The following is a 21,625-nucleotide window of genomic DNA, read 5'->3' on the forward strand; positions in this document are numbered from 1 at the left end:
ACTCAGTGGGGATAAAAACAGTCCTGCAAATGAAGCCCAGTTTAGCAACTTCAACTAACTTCGGTAACTGGCTGAGGACACAGTTGTTCACCTTTGTCAGCTCAGAATAATAGGCAAACCAGCTCTCTGCTTAGCTGCTGCAGTAAGAAAAAGGGAAAGCATCGTGTCAGGGACCTGCGATGCAGCCAGAAATTGGGACATGAGAAAAGCTTCCATCTGTTTCGACTGCTGAACTGGAGAGATAAGGACACTGCTTTGTCTGGCAAGGTGAGAGCAAGAGGCAGCACTAACCCAACTGGGGTGGCAGATCCCAATTGTGTCCGTCCCCCCCCCCCCCATAAGCCTACATCCCATCCCCTCCTCCCTCTGCCTTTTCCTGTCCTGCAGGCTCTGCAGGAGGAGCATTTACCTTGGATGGAGATGAGTACTTGAAGGAGGCTGGATTTACTGGTCCACCTTTCTGTCCCCTGAAATGCACATAAAAATGTGTTAAAGAGCTGAAGCACCATCAGTTTGCTCTATGATAATTGTTAGATGAAGCTAGGCCACAGTTTCTGTGTTTCTGTTGCTAAGGTCCTGTGGCTCATAGCAGGAGCGAGGAACTGACTCAACAAGCATGTTATGTGCTAGCGTCCCATTGCACCAACCCATTTCTCCGTTATTTTTTTTTTTGCCAGCACTGCACCCCATCAGGCCAGTTCTGCCTGGAACAGTGTGACCCTACGCACCAGGCACCAGTTCCAACTCCTCCCCAGCGTCAATCTACCTGCCCAAAACACAGCATTTCCCTGGCTCTGTTTGTTCCAGCTCTCCAGCTAGACTTTGTGCCACTCTACGTGATTCACCCGCAGGGTGGGAGACAGGGACCCAAACCACAGGAGAACAGCCCATGCTGGTGTTGGCACCTCTGCTCTGTCCAACTGTGATGCAGTGCAGCTGGTCTGACCGCAAGCTTCTCACCAAGACAGAGAAGAGCCAAATACAAAGACAGAAGCAGCCAAACTACACCAGTTACCTGCTCCAGACATCTAAGGCAGAGCCCAAAGCCCAAGCCACCCCCAGCTCAAGCACCACTGAGTCCAGAAGTCACCCCAGGATTCCTGGCCTTGTAGGAAGTGGCTTGTTCCAAAGGCAGCCTGGCACAACCACTGCTCCCCATGGATGGGCAGATGAAAGCGTTACCTTGCCTATCCACGTCCCCAGGAGGCTGACACACACTTTGCCATTGTCATACAGGTTGGGATTCAGTCGCCCACTGCACTGGGAGAGATAGCGGAAGAGAGGTGGGACAGCTGGGTAGATGTTGGGGAGCTGGATATCGAAGAGAAAGAGGCCATCTTCATAGGGCGTGCGCGTGGGCCCTTTTATAAGTGCTGAGAAAAGATCCTGTGGAGACAGGCAATATAAACCAGGCACTGTGAAACATCCTCTTACCTTGGCAGAGTTGTATTTACGTAGAGGGAGAGAGGGGATGTGATTAACCTAGCGCTTGCAAGAGCCAGCTCAAGCAACACATCTCAGGGCACCTTCCCTCTAGAAGCTGCACTCCTGCAATAGCCTGACACCAAAGCGAGCCTTCAGAGCTGAAGCAGGGCTTCAAGGATGGCCACCAATCCCCAGACTGCTCACTGGCTGCCCGCTTGCCTTTTCTGCTCGGTGGGACAGGCAGCCTAGTGGGCAAAACACCTGAAACAGCCTTCCTGCAATGAGGATCTCCCTGTTCTTTGCTGCCCTGACCTGGGGAATGCAGAAGCAGCCGTTTATAGTAATTACGGTCGTATTTCAAATGCCGCGCACATTCCTGCAGTTCTAATGCAAAGGATTAAGGCTAAGCAGGGAGTTCCAAAGAAAGCGATCTGGATGCTGAGCCCAGCACTAACACACAGGCATTTGAGAGCAGGCACTTGCCATTCGATCCTCGAAGGTTTTAACCATGATGCCATCAGGCAAGGAGGTGGCCAGGAGAGCCATCTCTTTCCGCACAGTGCTAAAGAACTTCTTTGCTTCCGGGGGCTGGAACTCCATTTTCTTGAAGGCATGGGTATCTGCGGGGCAAGGAAGAGAATGGATTAAAGGCTGCCTATGGAACCTGCCACAGGTTCCTTGTGAAGGCAAATCTATCCATCTGTTTGTTAAACGCATCATCTGGAAGAGAAGAGTGGACTTGCTCTGGCGCTGAGCCAGGAGGAAGCCTAGAGATTGATTTTTTTCCCCACGTTGTACAGCAGCCACAATCTGCATCTCCTGTTCTCTGTCCCACACAACATTGTCCCCGTGCCCCAACAAGAAGCCCTGTCCCACAGCTGGGACAACTGCAAAAAGCAATGACCTTTTCCCTACAAAATCTCAGCATAGCTCCCCATTTTTACGTATGCATGCAGATTCAAAACAGTCCGGCCACCTTTCCTTCACTCATCTGGCCTGGCTGGCTGGCCCACTGAGCACCTTGGGCTGTGCTGTCACCAATGTTCCACACAACCAGATGCTCTTTCTTATTTTTGGCTGATTAACGTTCACATAAGTGAACCGGGACACTCACCCACCAAGGACATCCTGCACAAGAACACCAGCTCCCCTTTTCAACCAATTCATCCCTGCAATAAAAGCCTAAACAAACCCTGCAGCTTTCAAGAAAGTATCTGCGGCGGAAAGCAACTGATCTCCACAGCCCTCCAAAGTTAGTTACCAATGTGGACAAAAGGGACGCACACTTCTGTGGCTTGAGAAGTTGCAGTAGTGCCTAGAGATGCCACCTAAAAGCCAGGTTTAGGTCCCAGAACAGATTGTGCTACAGAGCTTGTCTTAATTTCTCCTCCCCAGTTAATGAGCTGTGAAAAAGACTAGGAAGAAGAGAGGATACCCAAACCAAAAGGCCTAGAAACAAAAGGTTTTGCAGAAAGAAGCTGCAGGATGGCAATGCAGGACAGAGTATCCTACTCTGGCCTGATCTGACACTACACACTCACCTGGAGCATACTCCAGCACAGAGAAGACTTCTCCCTTGGCACTGGTGAAGGTGACTCCAGGCTTGCCTCCACTCTGCTGGCAGAGCACTGGGGTCTCACTGGGCCATTCTGATCTCACTGGTGTCTGCACCTCTGCTTTTTCTTCTTTCTTCTCTGTCTCCACCATGGCTTCCATCTTTTCCTCCTCTGCAATAGCCACATTATCCAAGGTCTTCTTTAGATTTTCCTGCAGCTTTTTAATATCGTCCAAGAACTTCTTCTCCCGAGTGGGTTTTTCCAGCTCTACAGTTGGGGAGGTGGGAGAGCCAGTCAGCAGCTGCTCCACAGTCATATTTTTCAGGCTTTCCAAGATCTTGATGGCCTCCTTTAGTTCCCGGAAGCTCTTTGGGGCTCCGTCCTTGCCAGCTTTCTCTGCAGCAAGATCTGCAACTGCCATAGCCACAGCTCCCTGGACTTGTTCCTCTACTTTTTTCACCTCCTCTGCTGCTGGCTCCTCAGGCTCTAAATCCTCAATTTTTGGGTGGTCGTCTTCCACGAGGCCATTGTCTGTCTCCCAGCTGTCGCTTTCATCCTCCCACTCCGAGGATGCCCCGCTGGTGCTGCCATCAACAGAATCATAGTCCGACTCCTCAATTTCTGATTCAATATTGTATAAGTGCTAAAGGAGAGCAGAGTTACAAGAGACTTAGGCTGAAACACAGAGTTTTAGTTGTTTTTAAATGCAAGTCAGCTCTCCCTGTGAAAAGAAAGCTTTCACCTAGGATTGGGTCAGGGCTTTTTTCAACCCTTCCGCCTATGCAGGATAGACTGATTTAAATAACATGCACAATGACTGGCACATATTATGAATCAGCATAGCCCATCCTCCACTCTTCAGAGTAGAGCACCAGGGAAAAAGTAAAGAAAGTTCTAGGTGGGCTGCAGCCATTCCAGTGGCTGGAATCCAGCCAAGGAGAGCACGCAGGGGCCAAGCATACCTGGATGCCCCAGGGTTTCTGAACACAGAGCTAGTTCAGAAGGTATTAGGTATCACGTGCAGAGTTAGTATTTCTAGTCCTGCTTCTGTACCAGCAGCTGTGTTGGCACACAGCCCTGGCTTGGCTGTCTCCACACTGCATCCTTCCACAGAGACAATGCTGGAATGAGGAAAACACTCCCACCTTTCTTCTTCTGTGGCACATGCTACTTGCCATCAGGGCCCTGCTACACTGCTTTAGCTGCTGTATGTCATTACTGCTTAAAATTCAGCTGAAACAATGAAGCCTAACCCAAATTACTGAATAAGCTCTTACATAAAACGTTCTTTTCCCCTTCACTACTGGAAATTGAACCTATCCAAACTCCACCCAGCTTCACCTCTTATAAATATGCTTTTGCACATGCTACATCTCTCATGAGATTCCCCCTACAGAGGCTTACAGACATACTCCAGCTACAAGCACCAACAAAGAAGAAGGGGAGCAAGAACAACTTTATAGGGTTGCGCTAGGAATTACAAAATGGAGCATTTTATCTACATGTTTCTGACACTTGAATGATGACCCAGGAATCCTCTTAATCTTGCAAGATACAGCCCCAGAGGCTATAGTACATGGAGATTCGGTTGTCTTGTCAAAGCCTTGAACTGAACCAGCACTGTATAGCTAGTCCTGTGCCACCCAGAGACAGGCAGCCAGCAGAGGTTAGCTGGGTTCAGCACAAGTGACTGCGGGCAGGAAAAGCCATCAAAACGCTCACTGCCCTCAAAGCTAATCCAAATCAGAGTCAGAAAGTTAATTAGCCAGTTAATGCCATCTTTATTTTTAGAGCTGAGAAAAAGCACCCAAACAGCTCATCTCTGGGCACCTGGTAAAACCATGATTTATCAATGCCTGTCCAACTGATAATTCATGTTCCTGACATTTCCCGAGCTCCCATAATTACGCAGACGAACAGAATCGAAGGGACTGGCGTGACACAGCAGGAGCTGCTGCAGAGCCCCAGCACCGCAGTGTGAGAACAACCCTTTGTGGAACGCACATCAGACCTCCGATTGTGCCTGTGATCCAAGCACATGTGACAACAGGGGGAAGGGAGACAGCAGTCTGCTTTGTAACGCTGTAGTCCACTGCCATAGTGCAGGCATTGACTATTCTACTGTAATTAATGCAGAGCTGCTTGGTTTAAAAAGAAGTCTTGATCGAGTACTTTCTACTTGCAAAGGCATCTCTGCAGCAGAGGCAGTGGTGTTCTCTGCCACAGCGATGAAGACAAGACCCTACAGATGCAGGTCTTCTCTTATCTTTAGGCTGTCTGCCTTAATTTGAGGCAACAAGGAGAAAAGACATGGGATGAAACAGTGTGGGGAGTAGTGAATAAGGTTACAAGACAGTACAACAAAAGCTTCAGACCAATGTAGAAGACATATCAATGGGGTTAAGTGGATTAGCAGTGTGGCTATATCTATGTCTTTAAGCTTGCACTCAAGCCTTTTCCCCTCATTGCCCTGGGAAGAGATTCGGGTCTGATCCCTACGTTAGCTAAGGTGACAAATTGTGGCTCTAGCCCAGCTTCTGGAGGAGCTTCTTTAACCAAAGAAAATACTATGGTGCCATTTCCAAGCCAGACAGAACAACCAATTGTCTTTCAGCAGCATCTTTGTTGGGCGATTCAGTGAACCTGGGCTCAAGTCAGAGCTGATGATCCCTGAGCTCTGCAACCCTCTCTGCAAGGCAGCAGGTGCTGGAGGCCGGGAGCAGGGCTGTGGTCAGAGCTGTGAACATGCAGTGCAGCGTGTGAAGGGAGCAGCAGTCTGTTCATACTTTCCTATTCTCTATATTTAAGAGCAGTGATGACCAATTAGCTGGCCAGTCCTCCTGACAAAGGAAGGATTTTCTCATGCTAGCAGAACTGGCAAGCCACCCTATCATATGGGAAGGCAGCAATAAATAGAGCAAGACTTCCTCACCCGGTGAATCTCTGCAACAGGGATTTTAAACCAAGACTTGTTACTCAGCTAAGAATTACAGGGATCTTATGAGCTGGAACAGGACCTCACCTGAGGCAGAATGATAGTTTTGGAGTTATCAGCCCACACCACTTCCACTTTACTGCTGACATCTACACGAGCCACCTGTCCAACCGAAGGCTGTGGAAACAAGAGCAGTTTGTCAGTTTGTTTTCTTTCCCAGGCACTTCAATGCAGAGCAGGAAGGTTTGATAAACAGATGCTCCCCAGTTAAAGAACAACCTGGAGCAATGCTTGCAGCCTGCAGCAGAAGTGGCAGGAGTCCTGGGGTCCCATGCTGAGGGGGCGAAGAATCCTACACATACAGACCCCACAACACTGACGTGGAGATGGGGAAAACTCCCCCAGTGAGGAGGCAAGGACCAGGAGGGCTGGTCTGGCAGGAGATCCCGGTTTCTGATCAGGACAGGGGCCATCGCAGGGCTGTGGCCTTCCCACAGGCAGCACCACAAGGGCTGCCCGGAATCGGGGTGCCCTCTAGCGGGGTGCCAGCGGGCAGCCCCTGTGCTTGGACACCCAGCACCGGGGCCACAGCAGCTTCTCCTGGCAGAGCGTGCAGGCATGAACAGACAAGTTGCAGTTGGCACCAGCTGTGCACAGTAAGTAGCATCTTGCACCGAAGGAAGGTTATTTAGGTCAGCTAAGCAAGCTCAGATGTGCTGCTGAAACTAGAACCGCAAGAAGAGCCACACTATACCTCTTAACCCTTTTTAAGGGAAGCGGTCTCGAAAGCTGGAGGTCTTACCTACACAGTAGGGAAACCCATTTCCTAGCAAAAAGTGTGTATCCCCTACAATATAAAGTGTTCCCTCTTCCTTCCCAGGAGATCAATCAGCTCAACCAAATTAACATGTACGTAATAACTCAGATGAAAACCAGAACCCCCAGTCTTCTGTTGCTAAGTGAAGCTGGTTTCACAACAAATTCACCTTCAACTCTTGCTCAGGAGCCCACAGAATATCCTCACATGAGAAATTACTCTGAAATCCTAAGCAAGAGTTTTATTAAAAACCCTCAGGTGTGTTTGATTCTTGTCTCAACTTTGTTCTTGCTCTGCTATAGACTGTAAACTTGAAATCCTTTGTCCTTGGTGACATCTCCACCAGACTTAGAGATTTGATATATTACTCACGACAGCAGGGGACATGGCACAAAACTAGCAAGCTATGGAGTGGGGCTGAAGGCCCTCCTGTTGACTCTTTCAAGTGTCTCCACTAATACTTGGTGACAATATGGTCACATAACCGTGTCCAGAACCCACCTCATCCTCCTTAGCTGTGGCTCCGTCTGAGTTGCCAATGCGAATCACGATGTCAGTAGTGCGGAAGCGAAAGTCTGGATGATCAGCAATATCATACACACTCACATCCTCCTCCTCCCCGATCAGCTGCATGGGAGACAGAACGCAAGCATGTCAGCTCCAGGATGCTGCACTGATCTTCAGAGCATGCCTTCAACACCTGAAAGTACTTTGTGTTACATTTGATTAATTTTTTCAGTTGCCCCAACAGCCTGCAAGGAGCTGCTCATGTCCCTTCTTGTCACCTTGTCCTGTAGCACATCAATCAAGGCACAACCATGAACGGAAGCAGATACTCTTGCCTCATCTGCTCACCCTCACCTTTACTTTAGTTCCACATTGCTATGATTACAAGACATGCTAGAACATTTTATTCCCTTGTGAACACCCAGATTTCTCAAAGCAGTTCACTGGGGCCCAAAGGGTTACAGTTTACTTTTGAAATGATCTAAGGCAACGGGAAGTATCTGACAAAGTTGACAATTAATGGGAAACATCTTTCCTTTGATTTCACCTGCAGGAAGAGAGCTACGAGCTCAGAAATAACGAGAAACCCTAGGCCAGGCTGATGTTCTGCTTCTGGATGTAAGGGGTCCTGCTCCGTTATGACAATGTGGTCTCCCACCTCAAGGCAGAAAGCAGTGCATGAGATCTGTGTGGTTCAAGTCTCCCTCATCTCCAACTAGACCACAGTCTATTGAAGACTCTGCAAAATATAGTGTTCCTACAAGCCCTGAGAAAAAGGTATTAGGCTTACTATAGACAACAGTGTCTGGCAGAGGCAAACAGGACAACATGCAATAGATTGATTCTCTTTCCACAAACTAGCAAAGACATGGGAAGGAAAAATTCCTACAGTGAACTCAAGCAATCAACTGCCTGTGACAACTTCAGCAAAAATCTTTATCCATACCAGAACCTGATGTTGACTATGGGATGTAATCCCCCTGCTTGGTCTTTGCTGCCTTGCAGACATCTACAAATACAAAGTGACACTACCGCTAGCTAAGCCTCCCAGGCCCAAGAACACATTGCTGTTCCCATCCTCAAGGTCAAACTCCACAGCAGAGCTGGCAGGCTTATCTGTTTATTTGTGAACCCTGTGCTGTTGTGCAGCTGCTTTCTCTTAGCTGGTTCCAACAGGCACTGGCTCCTCCACATACCTCCACATCGTCTCCGCTGGATTTCAACTTGAACCACTTCACCACACAGGTACGGCCAATATGGTCACCGGACTGCACAACTCCATATAACCCGGGGTCCTGGGAGCTCTGAGCTTTTGGTCACAATGGTAGGGAAGGAAACAGACAAGTTAAGTGGAGGAGCACAGACTTTGCACAGCAACTGAGGCTGTCAGCTCCCAAGCTCTCACAGCTGAAACCTTCCATTTGTGAATGGCATGAGGAAAAACAGTTCTTCCTACGCTGTCAAAACTGTACTCAGCTAATGAGTTGCATTTTAACGGGGCATAAGGTGATGATAAAGTAAGATTACATTGCACTGGATTGGGGGAACACATTCACTTTGGGCCCACTTTCAAGCTCTATCACCGAGAGAAAACACACTGCCACCTTAGTGCTCTGCTCTCCAAATTAGCTCTGCCCCAAGACTGCCAGAGCTTCTGGACATGCTGGCCAAGAGCTCCATGAGGGCAGCCCTGGCTGCCGAGTTCTTCCTCTAGAAATATGCTACCCACAACAGTTTTGCTCTTCTGGAAAAATGGACTGGACCACAAACGTGGAAGGTAGGCAGCATGCAGGCAGGTATACATGTGCATATGCATGCATCAGGGATCCAGCAACATCATAGCTGGGCCTGAACCACCTCTCAAGGCCTGAGCTGTTATCCAGCACACTTGCATCCAGACATCTTTCAGTTTTATCTGGCTGACAAGGACCCACCTCCCAGCACTCTTAGCAGTGGGCTGCAAGGAACCGTGGGCATCTCAGACTGCTTGGAGAGTACGTTTGACAGACAGAGGAATACAGATTCCTAGAGACTTAACTAGAATGGTAGAGCTGGAGCTAAATTTAATTGCCACAAACTACATCTAACCCACCAGACCAGTCAGATTACACTCATCAGAAATGGCCACACAAAGCAGCACCTTTTTTTGCTAAACCAGCTTTCCCTCTTCCCAACCTGACAATATCTTGTGCTCCCCACTGTTGAGGGTCTACCCTGATGGAAGAGGAGCTGAGAGCCAGATGGTGTGCCATTTATGTTTTATATCCAAAAGCTTTAAGTCTCCTTGAACTTGTACTGTGACCCTCACTAGGGTAATCAATTGGTTTGGTGAAGAAAAGGGATGCAAGAAGATGCCTCTGTATCCCAAAACCCACCCTGAAAAAGTAGGAGGGTCTTGATAGACAAGTCATACAGAGAAAGCAGCCTGAGGTGAGCTGTTCATTTCTCCCCTCATTCTGCAAGAGCTCTGATTTGTTGACACCTTCATGAGGAAGGTGTGCCACCTCTACTCTACAGAAATACTGAGAATCCTAGCTTTGCTCCTTGGCATTTATTCCTTCCACACCTTGCCAGTTGTCATAGTTCAATTTTGGTATTTAAATAGTGGCTCTCTGCTGACATTCATGTTAAGTCAGCTACCGTAAAAAGGGCTACAATGTACATTAGGAGATCCAGGCTGAAGAATACTTTGCAATTTAAAAGCATGTTTGTTCCCCAAGAAAAGCATTGTTTTCACATCCAATACCTCTTTTGTCCACCACAAAATCCCCAGGGCAGAACTCATTGTTGTCCAGATGATGGACTGGAATCAGCTCATTGGAGCGAATATTTGTCTCCACAGTGCCATCCTGCCACATCACATCAGCTGAAGTCATCGTGGTCACCACTTCTACAGCAACCCTGAGAACACAGAAAAGCAATGAGTTACCAGAGGGAACATGCAAGGCCACAACCAGAATGCGATGCTGCCAACATCAGGAATCAAGATGGATCTCAGCCACACAAAGGTACACATATCAGCAGGCTAGGAAGCAAGTAAGGAAACCCCCATCTAGTCCCAGTGTAAGCAGGAACACAGCAGGCTTTGTTTTGATGGGTTCTCAATCGCTGCAGATATGTTGCTGGACTTGCTTTCCAGGGAGCTGATGCTGAGCTCCCTTTTATTCCTAGTGGAACAAATTAACATCTACTAGCACCCACTTTCTACCCCTGGCAGAGGCACAAGAGGAGCTTCAAATACTTTGAAACTTAAGATCTTTTCTCCATTGAAGCACCTTATAGCCTGGCAGCTCTGAGGCGTCTCTGAAGCTAGAGAAGCACGGGACTTGAAAAGACAGACAAAGCAGCATCCACCTCAGCCCTTCCAGAACGAAAAAAAATCCCCCAAAACCAAGGAACACATTGAATGTAGGTAAAACAAGAGGATTTTGTTTAAAAGAGAAAAGTCTCAGCTGTTCAAACATATACATGTGTGTCTGCAGCTCAGAAATGAAACCCAAACACGCAACAATGGACCAGATGCTGGTACTTTACTGTGGAGCTTGACAGTTGCTTGAAGAGGCAAACTGCTTGGGGGCAGGAGGAATGGAGCTGCAGTTTAGCTGGACAGACTCTTCTATCGAGCCCTCCGCCATTTTCAACCCTCTTACAGCACAGAACAAATCGAATTCCATGCTGATTTTAAATCTTGGCTTTATTTTGCTGACCAGGCCTTGCAGACATAACACTAGCGCTGCATTTATATTGGTTTCAAGTCAAACCATAAAGAAGATACAATAGGCAAATACAACTGTTTTCCCCCAGCACCGCTTTTATAAGTGTCAGAGAAATATTTTTAAGTGGAAATAACACAAAGTTTCTAGCAGGGCCAAAACTCAACAGCAGAAATCACCAGAGAAGGAAGTGTCATGGGTGACATGCCAACAGATGGTTCCTTTGGGGAGGTGGGGGCATGTGCCAGTGAAGATGGGGGAGTAGAAAGGCAGGCCACCCAAGGAAATGATACAGTCCCATCTGCAGCACAGTTTATGTGGCTTCACAAACAAAAGTCACGACTTGACATTAATAAAAATCCCTGTATATCCTCACTAAAAAAAAAAATAACCAGAGGTCTATGTGCTGCCCAGAGAGCTGCAGCAGGTCACAGAACTGTGGTAAAGCCACACGCTGAGTTGGCCTCCTGCAGTCAGAGATACCCATGAGCTGACACATCAGATCTGGTGACTAACTGCAGCAAGCCAATCCACTTTGCATTTCTCAGCAGTGCTTGGCAGTGCACCTATAGATGGTCTCACCAGCTTCATCTCAATACTCAACACTGAAGACCCCTCACACTGAGCTGTGACCAGCTGTCACATATGCCCTTTGCTGAAAGACGCTCAATTTCTTTTTCTCTGTGACACGGTCTTCTCTGCAGTGTCCCAACATCTGATCTCTGCATTTCCTTGTATTGAGCTGCCTAGACCCAGCACAGGAATCTCTCGGTGCTGTCACAGGAATTTCTCCCTGCTGCCTGTATGATGCAGAAAGCTGCCAAGTTTACTACCTAAGTAATCCTTAACAAAAGCTTTAGTGAGCAGAAGCACTCAGCAGCGAGGTGAGAGGGAAAAGTGAACCAAGGATCAGTTCCCAGGAACTCTATCACACACACTCATTTTTTTCTTTCACTTGAGTACTGGGGTCTGCTCAGGTTTGAGACCTTCAAATGCAATTTCTCCAAAACCCACAAGGACTAAAGGAAGACCTCTCCCTGCATACAGGAAAAGCTAAAATACCCCCCAAAAATGTGAATGAAGCTTATGGCATTCTCAAACTACTAGATCCCTTGAATCCTGATAACGTCACTTTTCTGGGAGGACTCTTGCATATTATTTTGCACTAGTTCATTCCTGGTGCAGGATCTGTATACAACTGATTAGCCCAGGGAAGCCAGCAAAACAGGCTAGCCAGTTGTCAGATGTCTTTGCATCCCATGAAAACAGTTTAAACGTTTTCAAGTTAGGTAAAAGGCAAAAGCTGCTTAGATCCTGTTTTATCTAGAAATGGGCAGATACATGCAATGTTTCCTTGCCCAAGCTACTGAAATCAATTTCTCTGAGGGTCTCAAGAAGTGCACTTTCTTTGTTTAAAAAAACCAAAAACAAACCAATAAAAAGTACACTGCTGGCAAAAGTTGCAGATCTCTCTCCAGAACAGGGTAAGGATAACAGAGACCACTGCAGTGTGAACCCCTGCCAGCACAGAGCTACATGCTGGTCTGGAAACAGCTCTCTAAGGATAAGCTATCTATTGCTGCTAGCATGGTCTATCCTCAGCCTCTCTGCAGCAGCTGCCAATGAGGTAACCAATTAGTGTCATGTCTAAGCTGTATGATCTTTATTCACCTGTCTCTCTGCATACAGAGTCTAGCACAGCAAAAATATTCTGTCGATGCCCTAAGGCACAACTGAAATAGAATAGCGTCAGTGTCACATCACGTGGCCTCAGTTTTATCAGACTGAGACCAAGCTGTTCTCACACAGGCCACTGCACAGTTATCACAAGATAATCGTCATTGGTTACTACCAATTGGTGTCCTAATGTGAGGCACATCATTCACCACCCAAGCTGAGGGGGTGGTTTACATCTGAGAACCTCAGTAAGGGAGATTTTGACAAGTATACCTGGGTTTGGAAATCCAGCTCACCTGTCTCCTGGCTTAAACTCTCGTGAAATTTTGGTCTTCTTCTTCTTGTGCTTCCGCTTCAAGTTTTTGATGGAAAGAGGGATGCTTTTCTTGCGACTGGTGCCACTGCCACTCTGCGACGAGGCAGTGGAGCTAGCAGAAGAAGTGACAGAGCTAGTGTCATCAGTGTCATCAGCTGCCTCATCATCAGCATCTTGCTCCATGGACTGAAGCCGGTAGTCGGACGTTCCCTCGTCCTTCAGCAGAAAGGGAGGCTGCTGCTGTCGAGCTGCTGCTCCACCTTTCTCCTTCCCCGTTTCTTCAGGCTGCTCCTCCTTTCTCTCCCCAGGACTTGGTGCACTGTTGGAAGAGTCATCCAGCTCACATTTTGATCCAGGCTTAACCTCTTCTGATTTCTGGTCAGCAGCTGCAGCAGACTCTTTGTCAGGGGCTTCACTGGTACCCTGAGATTCTGGGGAGCATGACATGATCTTCACTATCTGCTTCTTCAGCAGCCGCCTCACCTAGAGAAAGCAGACCTGGGTCAGACAATACACCTGTATGCTCAGCAAGCTGCCAGCCAACTCGGGGAATGGTTAGCTTTGTACAGAGGAAAACAGCACCCTGGGGGCCTCTTCTCATTGCACCTGCACCAGAGTATTCTGCAAACCAGCATCTCACCACTGCTCTACTCAGGAGCAGCACTGGACTAGTCCAAGAAAAGCAAGCTTTTCTCCTTAAGGCTATTTTAAACAAGTTCTGAACTTTTTGTTATGGTAGGTCACAAGAGGCTGCACAAGTCAATTTATGTAACAGACGCAGCTACGCAGGGAGGTCATCATCCACACTGATGATATCCTGTTATTCTAGGAACACTGCTGCTCTATAGCCAGCATGTAGAAACCATAGCATGACTTGTGGCCTAGGAAGCAAAGATTTCTTTCTTGTCTCACTATAGCACAGATCTAGCTGAACAGTTCAGTTCCACGAGAAACCTGAGGTCATGCTAACGAAAGTGACATGTGTCTAATGGTCCCAGCTGTCAGGGCACAGCAGTTCTGACACAGCTTGATCTGCGCAAGGTGACACCTCTATGTTTAAGGTCCTGTTCATGTGCTCTCGTGGCATTAGCTGCATGCTTCACCCAGTGCAGTCAGACTGCTGTACAAGGTGACTTCGCTGCTGGCAACAACAAGCCATTACTCTTTACAACAACCACTTCAGGAGTCTCATTTCAGACCACATGACTACCAGGAAGACTTTTGCTTTAAAAGCCACAGCAACCAGAAATACTTAGAGAAGTCAATGCTTCCCTTGACCTCTCAAACTCACCTTTTTGGCAACTGATCCTTCACCCAAGACACAGTTCCTCTCGGGGCATTCACAGGTGATTTTTGCAGGTTCCACTTTGTCTGGGAACACATAGAGGCATCTTTCCCCAAGCTGCCTTTGGGCATGGTCAAAACACCCCAGACGCTTTACCCTGGTAGAACAGGAGGACAGCCATGAGCAAAGTGCAAAAGAACAGAACCTAGCAGTGACCAGGGCTGGCATGACCTCATGCCAATGGCACTTCTTTGTGGGGTAGACAGAAGCTAACACCACACCAAATCTTTCCCAGGCACATAATTCTAAAGAAGTGGGAATCTCATGAGGGACTGCTAGGTGGGGATACAAAAGGACCGGGTGGGACATGAATCACTCTTCTCCCTCTAGCTCCCCCTCCCGCAGAGAGCTGCCAAGAAACATCTGAAGTTAGCACTGGGGTTTTTTTGCTGTCATCTGAAAGCTGCTCTCTTCTAGCTTATGAATTCCAGGCAGGAACCACACTGCATTGTGCTGTTACTGATCTGACTTCCTTGCTGAGTTTTGCCCAGCCCGTTCCTGCAGCTGCAGCCTGCAGAGGGCACCTGCTGCTGCCTCAGCACTCCCCAGGGCTGGGGCCAGCACCCCACGCCTCTGCTGCGACCAGACACACACAGTTAAAAGGTGCAGCCTGACCCAGACCCAAGTGGAAGGACAAGGGAAGAAGTGAGCTGTTGCCAGACACCGCTTTCCTTTATGCACTTGTTAGCAGGAGCGTACTTGGAGAGGATTGGCAGGAATCTAGCCCCTGTGTTAGTTTAGACAACGCTTGAGTTACTAGTTTGGAAGCTATTATCTTACATTTTTGAAGCTCTGGAATACAACACAGGTGTACAACAAGGAGAAAAACTCACTGGAAACAGCTGCATTGCACCTAATCAGTTGGTAGGTGTGTCACCATAGTCTGTGCAGTGTTGTGCCCTGAGTGTTGGGAGTGAAAAGGGGTTTAACTGATCTCACCTGGACAGGTTCTCCTGGCTGATGACTGAGGGAGGAGGGCTTACACTGTCAGTACCTCCAGGACAGAAGCTTTTAGTGATCCAAGTAACCTTTAGTTCTACCACCTGTACCTGCAACGTAAAGAGAGAGAAGACAATTTAATTTTTCAGAGGCTTTCCTGGACCAGGGTCTAGGATCTGAACGTCAACGCACAGGGAAGCGGCAAACCTGCTTTTACGTTTAAGTGCACTTTCACCACACCCAGGACCTCTACAGTGTCCCCACAGCATGGCTCTTGGCAACACTGAGAGCCTCTACATTTTTTAACTTCAGGAAAGATGACATCTGGGCTTGGAAAGGAAGCTATAGCACATACAAATCAGCAGTCCAATGTCACAAAGAGATACGCTAATGGACTTGGAACTGCTCCCTCCATCAAAGAGTCAGCAACATTTCTCTCTTTCTGGATAGCATGCAACATTAAGTTTCAATAGAAGAAGTGCTTCTGCTACCTAACCATCAGCAGTACTGGTCTCTAAGTGTACTGGCACCCTACTACCTTACAGGGTGCCAGCAGCACCCCTGGGAGGAAAAGCCAAACCATGCTGAAAAGTCCTGTCAGTCCCCAATGAGAAATTTTTTCACCTCAGGAGAGCACAGCCACAGTGCATTTGCTCTTGGAAGGTTACCATGGCAAGCTGACTCTGCTCCAAAACACCAGCCAGGGACCATTCTGTGCAGAAGGTGGCCGTGTGACAGCTTGTCAGTCCTTACCTCTTCCACCACCACTCTGAACTTGCTCTTGGTGCTCAGAACAGGCTTCACACCTGAGAGCCACTGCACACTGGAGAAGACTTTAGAAGGCCCGATGAGGACTTGCCCAGGATAAAAGCCGTATGAATCATCAAAGAAGAGACCCTGTGTGGGAAAGGGAGGTGGGGAAAACAACAGCATAAAGGACTCAAGATTTAAGATTCCAGCATTTCTCTTCTCTCATTCGTGATCAGTAAGATTAACCATAAAGGTAAAGTCTGCAAGCTGCCCATGAAGCTCATTCCTCTCCTGAAGTCAGCCCAGCAGTTCCTATAGCAACCTGCTCTGCCATGCATCCGAACCGGATGCGGCTGACTAGGACTCAGTAGGGGAGAAGCAAAGGTACTCATAAGAAACAGAAGATGTGTATTTCCATACAAGTGTTCTCAGTAACAAAATAGCCAAGGTGGGCTGAGTTCTGGGCAACAACACCCATCTCTTGTTCATGCTCCGTTTCAAGCACCTACAGCTTTCAGAGCCAGAGGATGCCTGCCTTCACTCCTCTGCTTGTTGAATTACGTTTCTAATTATTACTCTCATCTTAGGTGGATTAGTGAATATGATGGTTCTTTGAAAACAAGAAGACAGTAAACACAGCCACTCTCCTTAGAGCTCTTTCCCACTGATATTTACAGTGACTGGATGAGCCAAAGATTCAGAATGCGAGGGTGGACAGAACAGTTTAAGGTAGATAAAACAATGAGCACAAAACTGTATTGAGTCTTGTCAGGATAAGAGCAGCGCAACAAGATCTAAGTCAGGTAAGTATCTAACACACAACAATTCTGAGTGCAGGATCACCAGTAACACTGGAGACAACTTTCAGACGAAACTGCAAGTCTCCAGGGGACTGCATACACCTTAAAGGCAGCTTAACTCAAAACAAGGTCTCTCAAAAACAGGGTAACCAGAAGCTGGATGCTGCTAGAACATCCACTTAGGAAGCAGAACACATATTGCACAACCCAATACAGCAGAGACTAAGATATCGGTGAGTATCTAGCAACAGAATACTCCTCCTCTGTACAAAACAGGAAAACCATAGCAGCACATCCTATTAAACTGATATTCCATTTACTCTTCAAGAAACAGGCATCAAATTTTAACAGAAATGCAGTTTGAGATCAAAGGGACCTTTGCTTTGAAGGCTGGGAAGGATAAGGGCTGTCTTGCTAGTTCCTAAGAATTACATGCCACTCTCGGTCAACTCCCAATACTGCTGCCAGGAGTGCAGCAAGGCCCTACTGATGCCATTTGGAAGAAAAAGCAAGTTGTCAGCCTCTGAAGGTGAGAGAGGTTAGATCCCATCATCACACAGGGAACTCCGTTTTACCCAAAAGCTAGCAAAACCTTCCCCACCACATGATTTGGAAAATGCCAGTATGGTGGCAGGTCTCCATTCAGAGAATGTAATGGACTACAACAACAAGACAGGCAGTATTTTATGTGATCTGAAAATGGGCTTCTAGCAGAACACCTTTTAAACAATACGCCCTATTCCAGAAGGGGAACAATTTTGAAAGCATTATTAAATGGCATAAGAGCTTTTTCAAGCATGTACGGATATAATGAGCAGTGAAATGCCTTGACATCAGCCATTTGACTGCATGTTATGCAAGTTGTTTGCAAGGAAAGCAGTTCAAAACCTGTTCATTACTAAACATTACCTTTAAGCTACATCCTGTTACATTTACATCAAGTCAAGATCTAGTGAAGTGTTTTTGAGTTGTGATGCATCGTTTAATTTTTAGGGTAAGTGCCTATCGTTTTGCCTTCTCCTTCCCTCCTGCACAGAAAGCTTACAAGATGAAGTTGATCAAAGACACACAGGAGAACCAGAAGCTCACCGAGTCACTGACATGAGGACAAACGTCATACAGCTTAGCTCCATCTTCTGTGCTCATAGAACACCTGTAAAACAGACAACAGACACTGTCACATTTCCAGAGCCATCCACCTCAAAAGGAAATGGCACCAAATTAACCAACACTATCTAAGCAGGTCTGTCCATATGCCCAGCAGTATATCGCTGCACCTTTATGGTCCAGAGCAAAACTGCTTAAAGGCAAACTATAAAAGCACTGTCTGGTATCTAAATGTTCCATTTAACATGTAAAAAAAAAAGTAATATGCAGGGTGCTGGACAAGATTTGTCTGCTGCAAAGATCTGGTTTGTTATTCACACTGATTCTGGAACCTAAAGGCAATTTGGGTGTACTTCCTTCAGTAATAGCTTCATTTCCAGAGCGAGACTTGGTGGGATTTCAAATGATTTATTAGGAAGAGATTTTGAAAACCGTTACCTCATTTTACATAGCTATGCATGAGCTGGTAACAGATACCAAGCAAGGTTTTAAATTGCACCAGTAACTGCAAGCAATACAGACAGAAGCATAGCTGTTTTTCACTCCCAGTTTAACACGTAAGAACCTTCCAGCCTGGGTTAACCGAATGCTAAAATAATCAAAATCACAGATGCATCCACCAATCATCTGTTACAGTTCTTGCATTACTTGCTTCTCTTAGAGCTGGCTGCAGGACTGTGGGGTTTTTGATTATTATTTTTTTAAACAACAGCATCAATACTCCATTTCTAAGACAGATGGGTTATTCCCCAGTGGCCAGGCCCATAAGTCTCTTTGGCCTCCACTGGTTCCTTCCTTCCCTTGCATCAATAAAAAATAGTTTGTTGGACAAGACAGGCCTCAGGAACAGGGTGAATGAAGTGAATTCATAGGGGTTTAGCTCACAAGTAACTGTCTCAACACGCACAAAGAACAGAATGCAGATCCTTGTGTTGTTTTTGACATATGACTTTGGATTATGTCTTCATTGAAAAAACATTCCTAATACAGTTGCAAATAACAGTGAAATACCAAAGCTGTTCAATCCTTTTTTCAGGGTAAGAAACCTCCCTCCCTGCATCTCACTTAAGTTATGCTCTCATACTGAGAAAAGGTTTGAAATAACAATCCATTTTAAACAGCTTCTTTTCCAGAGGAGAAGCACAGTTTAAAGACCAACGTGCTTTAGTTGAGAAGCACTGATCTGCCTGGGATTGAAAAAAATTGGCACCTTCCAGACAACAGCTTTTTCTGGAGGGTTACCAATGAATCTCAATGTTTTCAGAGAAAGATGTGTTCTTACTCTATGTGTGAAGATAATGTAAGCAGGTAACTTAGCATGTGAGTGAAGTCCAGCCTGTTTCTAGTTTTCTAAAAATGGACCAGGATTGTGAAATCCAAGGGGGACAGTCTTCAGGAAGAAGTACCTGGCTCCATTGGAAAGCTTGAGGATGACCTGGTTCTTCAAATCATAGACCTTGCCCAGCCAGCAGTCATAGGCTATGTAGTCACCATACATGAATGGCTATGAAGAAAACAGGTAACAAAAACTTATAAACATTAACCCTCGTACTTTGAACCATCAAGTTAAGTCCTCACACAATACAGATGAGATAGCAATCTCAAAGGGACTTATGACAGCAACTGCAGATCTCACTGTGAACTAGAATTACGGTACATCGAAGAGTTTGCTTGAAAGTCAGGGCACAGCCTGGATTCTCCAGTTAAGCAGCTTGGGCTTTCTCTAGGATTTTTTTCCCCTCTGATCTTAAACTTCAAGTGTCCACTTCAAGAGATGCTCTGCAAAGTAGAGGCATACTTGCACTTGCCTTCAGTTAATATTAACAATTTTTATCAGAGACTGATTTTCCATCCCAGAGAAGCTTGTATCCCACTACCTTTCCACAGGCTGTTTCTTGAGAAGGGTTGTGACACTCCTGCTCTTCACTCCCAAATTAACTTTTTCTCAAAGGAAAAAGAATGAGAAAATCCCATCCCACCTGGCCTTTGAAAATCACCTACCCAACTCAAGAGGGAGAACCAAATGTTTCAGACTCTTCCATCTCAACAGAAAGCTGCTTGACTCATCTCAGCATTTTCGTAGCCTGTTTAAACAGTAATGATTTGCACCACTAAAGCTCTGTGCCACTGCCATGGGGCTGCCCCAATCAGGTTGTCACACCAGTCTATCTCAACACAGTTCTCACACAATTGACTGTGAACCTAGCCCTTCAAGACAATTTGGTCTCAGCAATGTGATCAGAAACACAGAACAGATGGGGAGATGAGGCGATGCTGCATCATTTCTTCCAGGGAGGATGCTTACATTATGTTTAAAATAAAACTGCAGATGCATCTTGCACAATATGGATGCTTCCCTTGCATGTGTTACTTGAAATACAGCAGCATTCCTCCAAACCACCAAGCCCTGGCCTCCCACATGTATTTTGGCTGTATTCTCACCCAGATATGTTGCAGGTCTTTGCTGTTGACAGGGTAAAGGATGCAGTTGGTTCCTACCAGCTTCACAGCACACTCTATGTTGACATCAATTACAGTTCCACACTGGCTGTCCTGAAAACACAAGAGAAGAAAGGGTTTATCACCTCGGGAAGGGTCCTACACACACACACGTACATGCTCTGTGTACAAATCAGAAGTGCAAAGACAAGTGAACTTTCAAGATTAAACCCCCTCTTACCCTTCAGGCCCTCATTCTGAAGGGGCATTTCACATGACCCTAACACAATTCAGAAGGTGAGATCACTATTAGAAGACCCGTAGTCTTTTCTTCCCAGTTAAAATTTGCAATGGCTGATAAAGCAGCAGTCCAGAGACTCCTGCATCTGGTCAAATAAGACCACACTAAGTCAGGTGATTAGTATTTACTTCCTTTAAAATCTGCCCAGCTCCTTGGTCTATTCAACTGAGCAGATCTCCTCAACTCCATGGGACCGTCCTGTAGGTACTGCCCCGAGACAAGAAAGGCATTAACCCCAGAACAACAGACAAGTTCTTTAAAGCTTTCTGTGACTTCTCATGTAAAGTTTGATTTTGCAGGACATTATAAAAGGTCTTCACTTACTGCCATACTGAAAGAAAAAAATAAAAATTGGCACCTTTAGTCAGATTTCAAGGTTTCAAGCCAGGTAATTTACAGTTGGTCCAGTTACGAGATGGTTGTCATTATCTCCCTCACTTTTTAGCAAAGTTTTAATCTTTTTTGTCTCCAAGACAATAACACATGCTGTCAAGAGCCTTCTGGGGATAGGTTGGCAGGGAGCACACAATATGCATGTTGCTCACACATATGGTGGAGCCCTGCAAGGAAGGGCTGCTAACCCAAACACTGTCAAATGTGGCAGCTGCCCTGGCCTCCTGACAGCTGCAACAATTGATACTCTTATTCATTAAAGACCACAAGTCCATTATAAAAGCTGAGGGCCAGCATGACAAACGCCCTGGTATCTGCAGCTTCTGAGGCTGTCCTTACCTCAAACATCAAGCTCTCTGCTTCAATAGACTTGAGCATAACACTCAAAGGGCTTATACCCTATGAGAAGTGGATTTGTTTGCTCAGTCCACTTATAAACATGCTGTTCTTTTGACCACAGTAAATATTTATTCAAGGCTTTCACTCAGGGCCCTGCGCAGCCCTTTTGGGAGTTCAGGAGTTCGCTGGTGCTCAACTCATCCAGACTCACCTTGGGGACTGGTAGGTAGAGCAGACTCCTGCAGTCCAGGATAATTCCTGGACAG

The 21,625-nt window shown here is 46.6% G+C and overlaps 1 protein-coding gene across 1 annotated transcript in view; it reads right to left on the reverse strand.

The window, feature by feature from the left end:
* The window catches only part of UBE2O (ubiquitin conjugating enzyme E2 O), a 66,210-nt gene that overhangs the window by 5,291 nt on the left and 39,294 nt on the right, over positions 1-21,625 (reverse strand). Inside the window, exons 3-17 of the mRNA XM_055721748.1 lie at positions 20,330-20,440; positions 19,294-19,391; positions 17,870-17,933; positions 15,984-16,127; positions 15,231-15,340; positions 14,238-14,388; positions 12,927-13,429; positions 9,987-10,141; positions 8,437-8,549; positions 7,235-7,360; positions 6,004-6,093; positions 2,967-3,624; positions 1,909-2,045; positions 1,183-1,386; positions 410-467 (exon numbers count right to left, since the gene is read on the reverse strand). Of these exons, the coding sequence (XP_055577723.1) occupies positions 410-467; positions 1,183-1,386; positions 1,909-2,045; positions 2,967-3,624; positions 6,004-6,093; positions 7,235-7,360; positions 8,437-8,549; positions 9,987-10,141; positions 12,927-13,429; positions 14,238-14,388; positions 15,231-15,340; positions 15,984-16,127; positions 17,870-17,933; positions 19,294-19,391; positions 20,330-20,440 (2,722 nt within the window). The remainder of the gene's footprint in view (positions 1-409; positions 468-1,182; positions 1,387-1,908; positions 2,046-2,966; positions 3,625-6,003; positions 6,094-7,234; positions 7,361-8,436; positions 8,550-9,986; positions 10,142-12,926; positions 13,430-14,237; positions 14,389-15,230; positions 15,341-15,983; positions 16,128-17,869; positions 17,934-19,293; positions 19,392-20,329; positions 20,441-21,625) is intronic.

Source organism: Falco cherrug, chromosome 1 (genome assembly GCF_023634085.1).
Source record: "Falco cherrug isolate bFalChe1 chromosome 1, bFalChe1.pri, whole genome shotgun sequence".
Classification (NCBI taxonomy): domain Eukaryota; kingdom Metazoa; phylum Chordata; class Aves; order Falconiformes; family Falconidae; genus Falco; species Falco cherrug.